General features: G+C 54.1%; 1 protein-coding gene across 1 annotated transcript in view; it reads left to right on the top strand.

Moving 5' to 3' along the window:
• LOC125959521 (histone-lysine N-methyltransferase PRDM16-like) overlaps nucleotides 1-7878 on the top strand; it is a 110885-nt gene extending 103007 nt beyond the window's left edge. Inside the window, exons 9-12 of the mRNA XM_049692346.1 lie at nucleotides 4568-5025; nucleotides 5194-6181; nucleotides 6247-6380; nucleotides 6837-7878. Of these exons, the coding sequence (XP_049548303.1) occupies nucleotides 4568-5025; nucleotides 5194-6181; nucleotides 6247-6380; nucleotides 6837-7878 (2622 nt within the window). The remainder of the gene's footprint in view (nucleotides 1-4567; nucleotides 5026-5193; nucleotides 6182-6246; nucleotides 6381-6836) is intronic.
• Nucleotides 7879-12594: the final 4716 nt, after the last annotated feature.

Below are 12594 nucleotides of genomic sequence, written 5' to 3'. Positions count from 1 at the left end.
ATAGCGGAAAGCATAGAAGCGTAGCCGCAGCGGCCGCCGCGCAGGAAAGGCGACGATTGAACTCGATAGATAAGCCGATCGGAGGGGAGAAGGAGGGCTGTTGGTGGTGGTGACAAGGGAGGGGGGGGGGATGGTACGCGGCCCATTCCTGACGTGACCTGCTGTGGGCTGCACACGAACAGCGCAGTACAGTTTATTGAATGTTGAGCCGTGGGTTCGATGCCAAATGGATGAATGGACTCGACTCGAGAGCCCAAAACCAAGACAACGCGATCAAAGCAGAAGACGTCATGGCACGTCGTGGAGGAGAAGCAGAAGAAGAAACAGAAGAAGGGAAGGCTGCTGTGACAAGTGACGGGACGCGAACGCTTTTGATGATACGATTCGACAGTTCCAAGCGGTCTCCGGGCCTGGATTATGTAATCGCGCGGCCGGTTTTGAGGAGTTTTTGGAATTAGCAAACTTCAAACCCAGCCCTGGGCATGGCCATTTGGGTCCGTGGAATGGGGGATGCTCGATTTAAATCTGGTGCCGATCTGATGACGATGGTGTGGGTGTGGGTGTGGATTGTCTAGGCCAGCAATGGAATCCCTCAGCAAATGGAAGAAGAAATGGAAGGTTTGGATCTCATTAATTATAATTAATGATCGCGTGATCGCGCACAGCAGCAGCAGCTTCTTACCGCCCAAGAGGTCTATTTACCCCATCCCGTGGAGGACCTCCCGGGGGAAGAAGGCAGTGGAACGAGGTGTTGGCGCGGTGATGACCGATAAGGTCCCCCATTCGGACATCGGACAACAATTTATTTTTCCTAAAAACATTTTTTCCCCCGCTTTTGTTTTTCGGAGGGAAGCGGAACGAACCACCTACTCTAAATCCACTACTACAACTACAACTACACCAACTGCGACGCATTAGAGATTGAGTAACGGTGGCGGTGGCAGGTATTAGATAGCCCGCGGGACCTCCTACGAACCATCGAAAGGGATTACAGCATCCGCGCACCACGGAACGGACCACAATTGAGCAAAGCCAGGTAGCCGCAAGATCATTGATGGTGATCATGGTTTGGCATAGCATTATGAACATAGCGCCCCCCTCCTGGAGGAGGTAGTCACGGAATTCTCGAAGCTCCGAAAACGGTCGTTAGCTCCCGATTTCGGTTCGTGAAGGACCCCGAGGGAGTGGTGGTCCATAATATCGTCCAATCGTCGATCCTCCTATGGGGATCCGGGCAAGATTGCAATTGCTTTGCTCTCGATCTGGACATCTGGCCAGGCCTGGATCGGTCCCAGTCAGTCCCAGTGTCGTTAGTCGATGAGCCGAATCGAGCCCAGCATTCAGTGGCGTGGTTTGCTGCGAAAAGTTCGCATATCTCGCCGCCGCCGCCGCCAGGAGGCCAACAGCGGCCACCGCCCACTGGGGACTCATCTCCTTGTAGGGCACGTGGAGGAGAAATGCAAAATTAGCGGAACTCGCCGGCAGCAGTGTAGTGTAGTGGTCACTCCTACAGGGGGGCTGGCTTGATACAGTCGCGATAGTCCCCCGAACGCTCAACATACAAACACAATGGGGGGGATATCGTTGAGTAGAGTAGAGGATATGCTATGTTTGGGCAAACCGAACGACCGGGACCTCTGGCGATAGCAGCGCGGCCGAAAAGGGAGCAGAAAAGGGTGGAACACAGAACGTAACGTAATGACCGAGTCAGTTGTGTCAGCTGGCTGGCTGGCCGGCTTCCAATCCCCCATCCCGGGGGTGCTCTATCTTGTGTCCAAGATTGTGTGGCTACCGGGACCGGGGGACTAGCGAGCCATGAAATGAGTCGCTCCGCTTCGAGTCCTCCGCTCCGGTTGCTGCTACCGCGATCCAATCCAATCCAATCCAATCCCGGTAGCCGCAAGCCGCATCCACCGATCCGTGGCCGATCAATTACGTAACCGTCACGCTCCGTGGCGTTCGAACGTGGCGTGGCACGGTACGGTGTCTGTGTGTGTGTCCGTTTGTGGCGTGGTTGAGTGCCAGAGGGACACACTAAAAAAAAAAAAAAACAACAACAGAGAGAATCGGGAAAACATCACAAACCAAAATCACAGTCCGCGTACTCCTCGGAGTGATCATGAGATCACCATCACCAGCAGAGAGAGAGCCTCCTCCATCTGCTGATCTTCACTTCGCGCTCGCAGGAAGAGTCGATAGCGAGTCGATTGATTAAGATGTAAGGCAGGACGGTCCGGCAGGCAGCTCCGAACACTGAGATTGCGTGTTAGTCCGTTCGACCGATCGACCGATCGTTTGTGTGTCATTCGCGTAATGGCGGTGATCGTCGCGACGATCGGTTCCTTGCATGAGCGAGATTCCCTTGGTTGGTAATGGCGCCAACCGGCGGGGAGGCGGACCAACCGTTGCTCTTGGGAGTGACAGCTGGAGACAGCTGGGTTCGAGCGATCGTGAAGGATCGCGATCGCGCGCGCGCGAGTGTGTGTTACACGCGTACGACGCGTATCTCGTGTGTCCATTCCTCGGAGGACACTCTACAATCCGATGAACGTACGGGCGGACCGGGGGGGGACTCCCTTTTTGCTATCGCCGGCAAAGGGAACGGCAACTCGTCGGTCGGTGCTTTGATTGGATTGTGCGCGGCCAGCACTTTTTCGCGGTTGCTGCCGCGCAATGTTTCACAATCACCGCCAAAGTTCGTGGACTTCTGAGACTGACGGACTGTCGCGGTCGATCGCACGCGCTCTCTTTCTCTGCATAACAGCTAGATCCAACCGGTAGCTGGTGCGGTGTGGTGATCGTTGGTCACAAAAAAAAAAACAACAACGGACCATAACAACAACAGCAGAGTAGCTGAAACTGAACGGTAGTCAGTTGCTTCCTCGTTTGTGTGAGCGCGCACACCCGCGTATTGCATTGTGTCCTCGGCGCCAGGCCGCGTGTCCAGCATTTGCGCAATGTGCCAACCGGCGCAAGCAGCATAACCGCAAGCAGGCAAGACGGAGATTGACCGCGGACACGGTCACTAAATAGACATTTTCAATCTAATCATTTTGATTTATTTCCATCAAGTGTCACGGCGTGGCGAGGGAAGGGAAGGAGGATTAAGAGAAGGAGTGGCAACGAGGGGGTTCCTTCCAGTTACGCAGGCCTTCCACCTCGATCCACTCCTCGACCTCCACGGTGTCGGCGTCCGCTCGAGATGGATATGTCAAAAGAGCCCAACCGCTGCGCAGATCACTTGGCGTTTGAGAGAGGTGAAGTGAGGGGGGGGGGGGTTGGAGGATGGGGTAGCGGTGATCAAAATCCACCCCCCCCCAAAATAGATCCCAACTACTACATACCACACAACGGTCGACGATCACAAAACAACAAGCGCGCCAGAGTGAGAGATAGAGAAAGAGAGAGAAGCGCGGGCGCGCACTCTGGCTACCACTGGCCGGCTGGCCTCTTGGTGCCCCGGAATCGCGCAGGGGCTGACGTGCTTGACCACTACCTTCTTGCCGGGGGCCCACTGCCTCCTGTGACCACACTACTGCCAAATCTGACAGCTGATTTTGCTAATCACATTGATTCTCTTCTCTTCGCGCGCGGCACCATTTGAAACCGCGGGCTCCTACTGCGCGCCAAGAGAGGGAGGAAGGGAAGGACCGGGGATCGGCGGAAACGGTCCGCTACGATCCCCTTTCTCCTTCTCGATTGTTGAGGTGAGGTGGTCTGCTTTGGTGGGCCAAACATGCACAACACGAGAGCTGTTGCGAGAAGATTGCGATCAACTGGCGGTGGTGGTGGTGGCGTCCACGCACAGCAGGAATCGAATGGATTCGTTCAGGAATGTCCCTGTTGGCATTCGTGGCCTCGCCCTCGGTCCCGGTCCCGGTCCCGGTCCCGGTCCCGGTCCCGGTGCGCAGATCACTCTCACTAGGTAGATGTCCATTAGATGGTTGCGATTGCGAACGACTTTTGCAAGTTGTGTGATCATGTTTTCGATCGCGGGCTGCGATCTAGGACTGCAAACTCCGGGAGAAGGCCTGGACTGCCATTCGCCAAACGACACACCCGAGCTTCAGTGTCTGGAGTTTCGATTTCATTTGCCAATCGAGGCCATCCCGTTCTGGAGACGCATCTGGTGGCGCAACGCACACAACGCATTGCGTGCGCATCGACCGAAATCGATTATCAAACCGAGTGAACCTGCCTGCAATCGAATCGTGGCCTGAAATCTGGATGACGATCGTTGATAGAAGGGCGGGCACTTGATCGCGCGCGCTCTCTCTCTTTAGACCGGCGGTAGATCGCAATCGCGAACCGAAAACCCATCGTCACGAACTGTCAATCTTGATTAGGAGAGAAGGGTGAAGCGGTCGCAGGAGGTAGAAGGGCAGCTGCTGCTGCCAGTGAATGATCAGTAGTTGGAGTGAAGGTTCATTGAGGTCGACGCTACGAGTCGATCGTCGTCGTCGATCAAGTGCTGTTTAGGGGCGGGATTGTCCTGGGGAGGGCTTCCGGATGAGTCTGAATTCAATGCCTTCAACCACTTCTCACTGTTCCTTTCTCTCTTTGGCAGGTTTTCACCGATCCGTCGAACCTGCAGCGTCACATCCGGACGCACCACGTGGGCGCCCGGAGTCACGCATGCCCGGAGTGTGGCAAAACGTTCGCCACCTCGTCGGGGTTGAAGCAGCACACGCACATCCACTCGTCGGTGAAACCGTTCCAGTGTGAGGTGTGCTTCAAGTCGTACACGCAGTTCTCGAACCTGTGCCGGCACAAGCGCATGCACGCCGACTGCCGGATGCAGATCAAGTGCGACAAGTGCGGCGACAGCTTCAGCACCGTTACGTCACTCTCGAAGCACAAGCGCTTCTGTGACTCAACCGCCGTAACGCGGACCGGGCTTCATCCGAACGCTCTACATCATCCTCATCACCACCATCACCATCCGCATCATCATCATCAGCAGCAGCAGCATCACCATCATCATCAGGCGGTTGCTGCCGCTGCTGCTGCCGCCGCCGCTGCATCGCAGCATCTCCATCCATCGCTGGCACCACATCATCCCCATCATCGGCATCAATCGGGATCGGGATCTGGGCATCCTTCGGCAACCACCGCAGTGACCGCAGGAGCAGCAGCAGGAGGAGCAGGAGGAGGAGCAGGAATAGCGGCACCGATCCCCAGTCTACCGCCCAGCATGACGACGCCACCGAATCCGTTCCTAATGTTTCCGGGCTCACCGTTCTTTGCGCCCGGCTTCCGACCCCATCCCGGGCTGCCAGGCATCTTTCCACCGACCGGGACCGGTGGTTCCGTGTCCCCCTTTCCACTATCCTTCTTCCCGAAGCTACCGACACTCGGTGCCGGCGGTATCGGGGGATTGCTCGGGGAGACGGAACGCAAAACGCCGTCACCGCCATTGAAGCGGATGCTCGATTCGGCTCCACAGGATCGTGGCTACGGTGGTCAGCAATCGATGAAGATCTCGCCACCGACGGCACAGGAAGCGACGAGCCCGCAGCGACCGTCACCGGCGCGACCGACGGCGATGGGCAGCAATCCGGTTGACTTTCGGTTGCATGACGCACCGCCGGCGCTACTATCCGGCTCATCATCATCGTCATCGGGCGCAGGATCACCGCGTGGTATGAATGGTGGAGGGGAGGACGCCACGAGCAGCACGAACACCACCACCAACAACAACAATCATATCAAGGAGAACAACAATCACGCCGCAGCGAATGGACGTCGCAGGAGCAGCAGCAGCAACAGCAACAGAAGCCGGAATGGTTCACCCTATCATCATCAGTTGTCGTCACGCACGGTGAATGCTAGGAGTAGCCGTAGCAGTACGGGCAGTAGCAGTAGGGGCAGTTCGGTGGGACGCGCAGAAGAGATCACCGCGATCGGTGATGATGGAGCTGCTGCTGCTGCTGCTGCACGTTCGACGATTCGCGTCAAGAACTTTTCGCTCCGTTCCGCAAACAAAACCATCGATGTCATCGAAGATGAACAGCAGGTCCGGCGTCGTCGTACGCCAATGAAATCACCCGTCGTTGATCGATCGGACAGTTCACCGGTTTCATCCACAACCCGTCGTCGTAGCCATACCGTGCACGAGCAGGACAATGATACGTCCGATGGGGAGGAGCACTTTGAGAGTGGCGGCAGTTCGGCGAAGAAGGTACGTGTTTGCGAGCTATCATTCTGTGCTAACAATGTGCTAACGTCTTCTATTTCATTCCACAGATCAAAAAGGAAGAGGAAGCAACAGCTGCCGGTGGAGCCAGCGGTGGAGAGCAACCACTGGATCTGAGTCTTTCGAAGAAGTCCTCGAGTGAGGCCGGTGATTCCGTGGCCAACGGTAGTTGTGGTGGTGGTGCGTCTGCTGCTGCTGGTAATCTGGAGCTGGAGCAGGATGTGGATGACGAGGAGGACAACCGTTCGGTCCGTAGCGCGACACCGATCGAGGTGACGAGCCCGGCACTAACACCGACACCTTCCGTACCGACACCGAGCTCATCGTCCGAGGCGAACGACCACCATCGTCATCACCATCATCACCAGCACCACCAGCACCACAGAAGCCGTGGTGAGCGTGGCCTTGGTCGGAAGACGGCTTCCGCTTCACCGGCGTTTGTACTACCGAGCCCATCGCCGTCGCTGTCACCGCGTCCATCACCATCACCTTCGTCACCGGGCAGTCAGCCGCAGCAACACCATCATCATCAGCAGCACCAGCAACAGCAGCAACAGCAGCAGCACCTTCAGCAGCTGCAACAACAGCAACTCCATCATCAGCAGCAACCACATCAACCGATTCCGTACTCGCTGCAAAGCTATCCGACGGTACTGGATATCTGGAAGATGTACCGTCCGGAGGCGATGGGTGGCTATCAGCGGCCTGCCTTCAACTTCGGCGACTCGACCTCCTTCGACTCGAATCCGCTCAGTGATCTGCTGATGAAGCGTAACCGTCCGTACGGTGCAGCGGCCAAGTCCTTCCATCAGGCCATCGGTCTCGGTGGTCCTGGTGGTCCTGGTAGTGGTACTGGTGGCGTCGGTGGACTTCCACCTGGATTCGGCGTTGGTCCACCACTCGGTTCGAATGGCACCCCCGGTGCTGGTGGTCCTGGTGCCGGGCTCGTTGGGAAGGTAAAGGATCGCTACTCGTGCAAATTCTGCGGCAAGATCTTCCCGCGGTCCGCCAATCTGACGCGCCACCTGCGTACGCACACCGGCGAACAGCCGTACAAGTGTCGATACTGTGAGCGTTCGTTCTCGATTTCGAGCAATCTGCAGCGTCACGTCCGGAACATTCACAACAAGGAACGGCCGTTCAAGTGTAATCTGTGCGAACGGTGCTTCGGTCAGCAGACGAACCTCGATCGGCACCTGAAGAAGCACGATGCCGATGCGTCCGGGTTGGGCATTGGGTTGGGGGATTCACCATCGTCGAATGAGGCCGATCGGGGGGACGACGTGTTCTTCGATGAGATTCGCTCGTTCATGGGTAAGGTGACGTACCCGGGACCGGCGGCACTGCTAGCGGCCGGTGCTAATGGATTGATAGGATCGGATAAGACCGGACTTGGGCTCGGTATCGGTCTCGGTGGTGGTGTAGTTGGTGATGAGGATGATGGTGAGGAGGTTAGTGGAAGGCACTCGACGTACGGGACGACACCGATTGATGTGACGCGGCTCGATGCTGGTGAGGAGGATGCTTGTATGGAGGATGAGGATGAGGAAGAGGAGGGACACGAGGAACTGGAGGATGGTGGTGATAGGGCCGGTAGTTGCGATCGGGACAGTGATCTCATCAACATCGAATCGGATAAGGAGCAGGGCGCAAGCACCACCAATGATGCGATCGATGTTTAGTGTTCGAGCGCGAGGACACATACGCACACCAAAAGGAGTAGTAGCAACAAGTGCACACCCATCTCTCACACCAACACACATACACACGCAGATGATCGATGGTTAATAACAAGAACACACTGTATAGGGATAGGAATAGGATCGGGAACCAAAAATGCGAGAATCTGGAGAACGCACACACAAACACGAGCCAACTAGTCGAGTAACATGAAGTTTCCGTTAGTAGGTTCACGGACACATAATCAAACACACCTTAGTGGATAGCTGAAGTTCAATTTGGTCCGAAGAGTCACATGATAAGCACTTGAAGCGAAGCTGTACATTAGACCAATAGATTCGGATCGGAGTCCAGTGTAGCACCAAACCCCCTCACGCCGCCACCATTTCGTTACGAGCTTATTTGTGTTGAGGAGCGGGGCAACAACAGCCACGGCCTCTCAGTATCTGTGAATATCTTGTTCGATAGAAGTAAAGAAAATGAATTTCGGATCTTGTAAGTAGGTAAATAGGACATCGTTTGCTTTATGATTTAGTCCTCTTTCTTTTGCGCTAGTTGCGACAGCTGAACAAGTTTTAAGGCTGTCTTTCCGCAACGTCCGTTCTGATCTAGGTTAAGGGAAAGAACACAGATGGGTTATAAGCATATCTCTCTAGGCAAGCAAAACCACCAACAATTGTTAGTTAGTTAGTGAAAACCCCCCGGCACCAGTGATGGCTACCGGACCGGGGACCGATAAAATAATCGCTTACAGCACTGTACAAAATTGGCTTTTCGTGGATTCGAGGGGCGCGCGATGATCGCTGTCACTTGTCCTGCGTCCATTTGGAAGTTAGAAGTAGGTTATTTTTCTTATCGAACGCATATTTTAGCGCCCACACGCGAATCCTGTACATTGGCGTCGGATGCATCGGATATATAAATATATGCACACACACACAAACACATTCCACAATTTAGCCCACAGCCCGGGGATCCGCAGAGAGATCGATGAAGAATGTACATGAATGAAGAGAGGAACCCGAAGGTGGCATGTGGAATTAAACTTTGTAATCAGCTTCCTCACTAGCACTAACTAGAGACACTCGCTTAAGATGAGTTGAATGTGTGAGGTGATGATGAAATGTGAAAAAGTGAACCAAAAATGAACTACTATTACTACTACTACTATTACTATTACTACTGCTGCTACCGGCTAATCGTTATCAATACTATCACTAATCACACTACTTCTTATGCTAACGTTTAAGGCTCAAGCTGTATTAGTTGAATGAGAAGAAAAGGTGGAAAAAAGGGGACAGTAAAAGAAGTAGAAGAAGGAGAAGAAGGTTTCTGTACAACGAATCGAATCGAATCGGAGCTCGGTACGTCCCAGTGACCCCGCCGCTGCCGCTGCCGTCGTCGCAGCCGCTGCAGAGTGTTCCCGGGTGTTCGAAACAAATCAAATCTAAGTTTAGTGCGATCAAATATGATGTAATGGACTCTACTCTTATCACCTATCACGAAATAAACAACGGAACTCACGTTATACATACAAAACACTGCTTGGCTGGCCTGTGGCCGCCCCTTGTCGCACACTTATCACATCGTTGTCCATCCCTTTTCCATCCCTCCGCTTTCCTCTACCCATAATCCACTCGATCGTTCGCGTCGCCGGCGCGCGCAAAACGATTTCTGCTGTCGCGGCCGTTTAAACGGGTGGCGCGCGATCTCGTTACCGCAATACCGAAAGGCTTGTTGGATGCCGAAATGGACACCTACCATTACTGGGGGACACTGACGCCGCCACAGCGCCCATAGTGGTGTGACCATAAAGCGCACTCAAAACGGCGACACCTTCCCCGTTGTTGTCGTTGCCGTTGCCGTTGTATCGAATTACTCGGTAGCGCTCTTGGTGTCGCTCGGCTGGCACCTTCGCCAGCCAGGACTGTCAATAGTAATTGCCTCTGCGTTGCTCCTCCTTCTTCTCCTTCGCCTGTTCCTTCTCTCCTGTCATGGCCCCTCGTTGGACTGGACTTTATCGGGCGGAATTCGGAGGGAACTCTGTTTGATGTCTCTGAATATGGCGGCGTCTGAGTAGCTACCGGTGTGTGTGTGTGTGTGTGTGTGTGCCCTACCGTCATCATAAACCGCTTGCCGGCTGCTATGCGTCTCATAAGTGGGCTGATTGATCTTGGAAGGAGGCCCGCGCCCCGGTGGCCATTGTTGTGCTGATTGACCACCGAAGCAAGATCGCGATCGCGCATGTCCGGGAGCGCGCGCGGAGTTCTACATTGTAGCTCTACGCTCCGTGGCGGTCTGCGATCGTGCATCAGCGAGCTCAGGATGATCTGGAGTTTTCCCCCCGGGGGATCGACACCGAAAGGGGGAGGGTCGAAGAGGTGCTCGGCAACGGAGTCAAGAGGTAATTGGGGAGTTTAAGAGGGTGCAACAATTAACTCACTCGCCGAAAAAAAAAAACATGCGATCGCGATCGCGCACCTCTGGCTGCTACCAAAAAGACTGCAACGCTCGAAGCGAAAGCGACGAACCTGTGACGGAGCGCTATCGAAAGTACTCAGCAGCAATCGGCGAACGGGGATCGTCGTAACACCGCTGACGCGTCGGAGGTTAAAACAAACCGTCCCCCTCCTCCTTCCCTTCCTCCCTCCCTCGGTATAACGGCAATAATGTGGAACAATTAAGGGAAAGTAAGTCGCCCGTGGGGGCGCTCATCGTATTCCGCGCACCGAGCGATCGAGCGAGCGATCGTTGCACTTTCCACTCCGAACGAGCGAGTGTCGATTGGAACACATTCTCTCCCCGACCCGCGTAACCGCGGTGCGATCATGCACCATTTGATGACACCATAAAGTAGCCTAATTCATGGTACGCGGCGGAGGATCATCGGCGATCGTCGACGATCGTCGTCGTCGTCGTCGTCGTCATCGTTGAGTAGAGCACTTTACCAGCGCGCGTTGGTACGGTATGTGTGTGCATCAGTGTCGATGCGAAAGGCCGGTAGTCGGCCCAGTGGCAGGATTAAACGTATAAAGAAAGGATTTGCGCCAATCACGAGAGAGTCGAGGGAGCGCGAGAGATGATGTCCCAGCGAGATGGCAGCCCGTCAATCACTGTACGATACGATCACTTCGTGGTAACCGTTTCGTAACCGTGTGTGTGTGTGTAGCGCGCGGCTTAGGGAGTGCGATTGGGTTATGTTAAATTTTGCGATCGCAGACCGAGGAGTGCACCTGCATCGGATTGCATCGGATTTTGAAGACATTCCACAGCGTGATGTGAAGATCCCGTGATGCCCGGTATTGGTAACCCCCCACAAGAATTACTCTACTTCGTAACGAGCCTGTGGGTCGTTCATGCAACGTTATTATTCTGGAAATATGCGCTACCCACGGTGCAAACAAGCGTCGAACGTGAATCGCCTCCGGGATCGCGATTCCGAGGATCCGATCGCCACTCCCTCAGCAGCACTTAGTATTTTCCGCGAAACTCTTTATTTCAATTTCCTTCCTCAAAAAAATAAAATAAAATAAAAACAAACAACAGATTCTGTGGCACATTATTGCGTTTTGTTTGCTTTCGTTTAACCAAACCGTCGACAAAACATTAAAAACCAATTATTCTCGCAGTCTCGCAGCCCTCCGGGAAGTCGCGATTTCCGCGCAAAATTGGCGGACCCGAATCGTGAACTACCAATCAATTAGAGGTCGGTTCTGTTTGTTATTAATGTTTCGCATAACCAGCACCAACAGCAGCACCAACAGCAGCAACAGCAGCACTTTGTCATTAACTTACGCCGTCATTGCTGTGGTGCTACTGTTGCGACAACGCGACCGTTGATGTCAGCCTTCCGCGCACTTTCCAGCTATTAGCGCTGCGTAATCATAATGATCCTTCCCGTAAAAACGACCAGTCAAAAAAAAAAACCAGACACCGCAAATCGTCGAAAGACATTACTAGCCCCCCCTTGAAGGAGTGTCATTTGGTGTGATCTCGACCACAGACTCCCGATTTGGCACCTACTAAATGGACTTCGCAATACGCCAAAAACGAACCGGCCGCTTGCGCTGCTTGTTTTCTGGTTTCAATTTCGCTTTTTTTTTTTGATGGATTGGATCCGGATGTCCCACACCCCACGAACCGTCCTTTTCGGGGTGGTCGGGGGTCCGTTTTTTCTATGATTTATGATTTCATTACATTTTGCTCCGGACTGGCAGCAGCAAGATGCGGCCAGGTTGATATCTCGCATCGCATCGCGAGATGCCGCCACCAATGAACCGGGAATTGGATTAAAGCCTCGAGCGACACTTAGTCCAACCGGGGGGGTGAGAGGGGTACGGCACAACATGATTTCCGCATCATCGTGGGCGGTCCATGGGTTCATGGCGCGATCACCACCAGCCGATAGGCGATGGCCATGAGTCATCCCGCGAAAGCTTCTGGGAGTCGAAAGTCAAAAACTTGTGGCAATCGGAGGTTTGCGAATTTTGTGCCGCGATCTCGACTTAGGCGAACGAATTTGAACTCGCACGCTGTCGGTTTCCATTAGTTTGAGACGTTATGACTTCCTGTATTTCGGTTGGGACGCTAGTGATCCATCATAATCCTTGGAGCATTTGGAGGCTCGCTTCTTAACAAAATAACGAGAAAAAAAACCGCAGACAGTGAGCACAAAGGTCATGCCGGTTGATGTCGATCCTCGCTGAAGGCTGGTGGTG

The sequence above is a fragment of the Anopheles darlingi genome, chromosome 2 (assembly GCF_943734745.1).
Source record: "Anopheles darlingi chromosome 2, idAnoDarlMG_H_01, whole genome shotgun sequence".
Taxonomy (NCBI): Eukaryota; Metazoa; Arthropoda; class Insecta; order Diptera; family Culicidae; genus Anopheles; species Anopheles darlingi.
The sequence above is the reverse complement of the archived record's forward strand: the minus strand, read 5'-3'. Positions and strand labels throughout refer to the sequence as shown.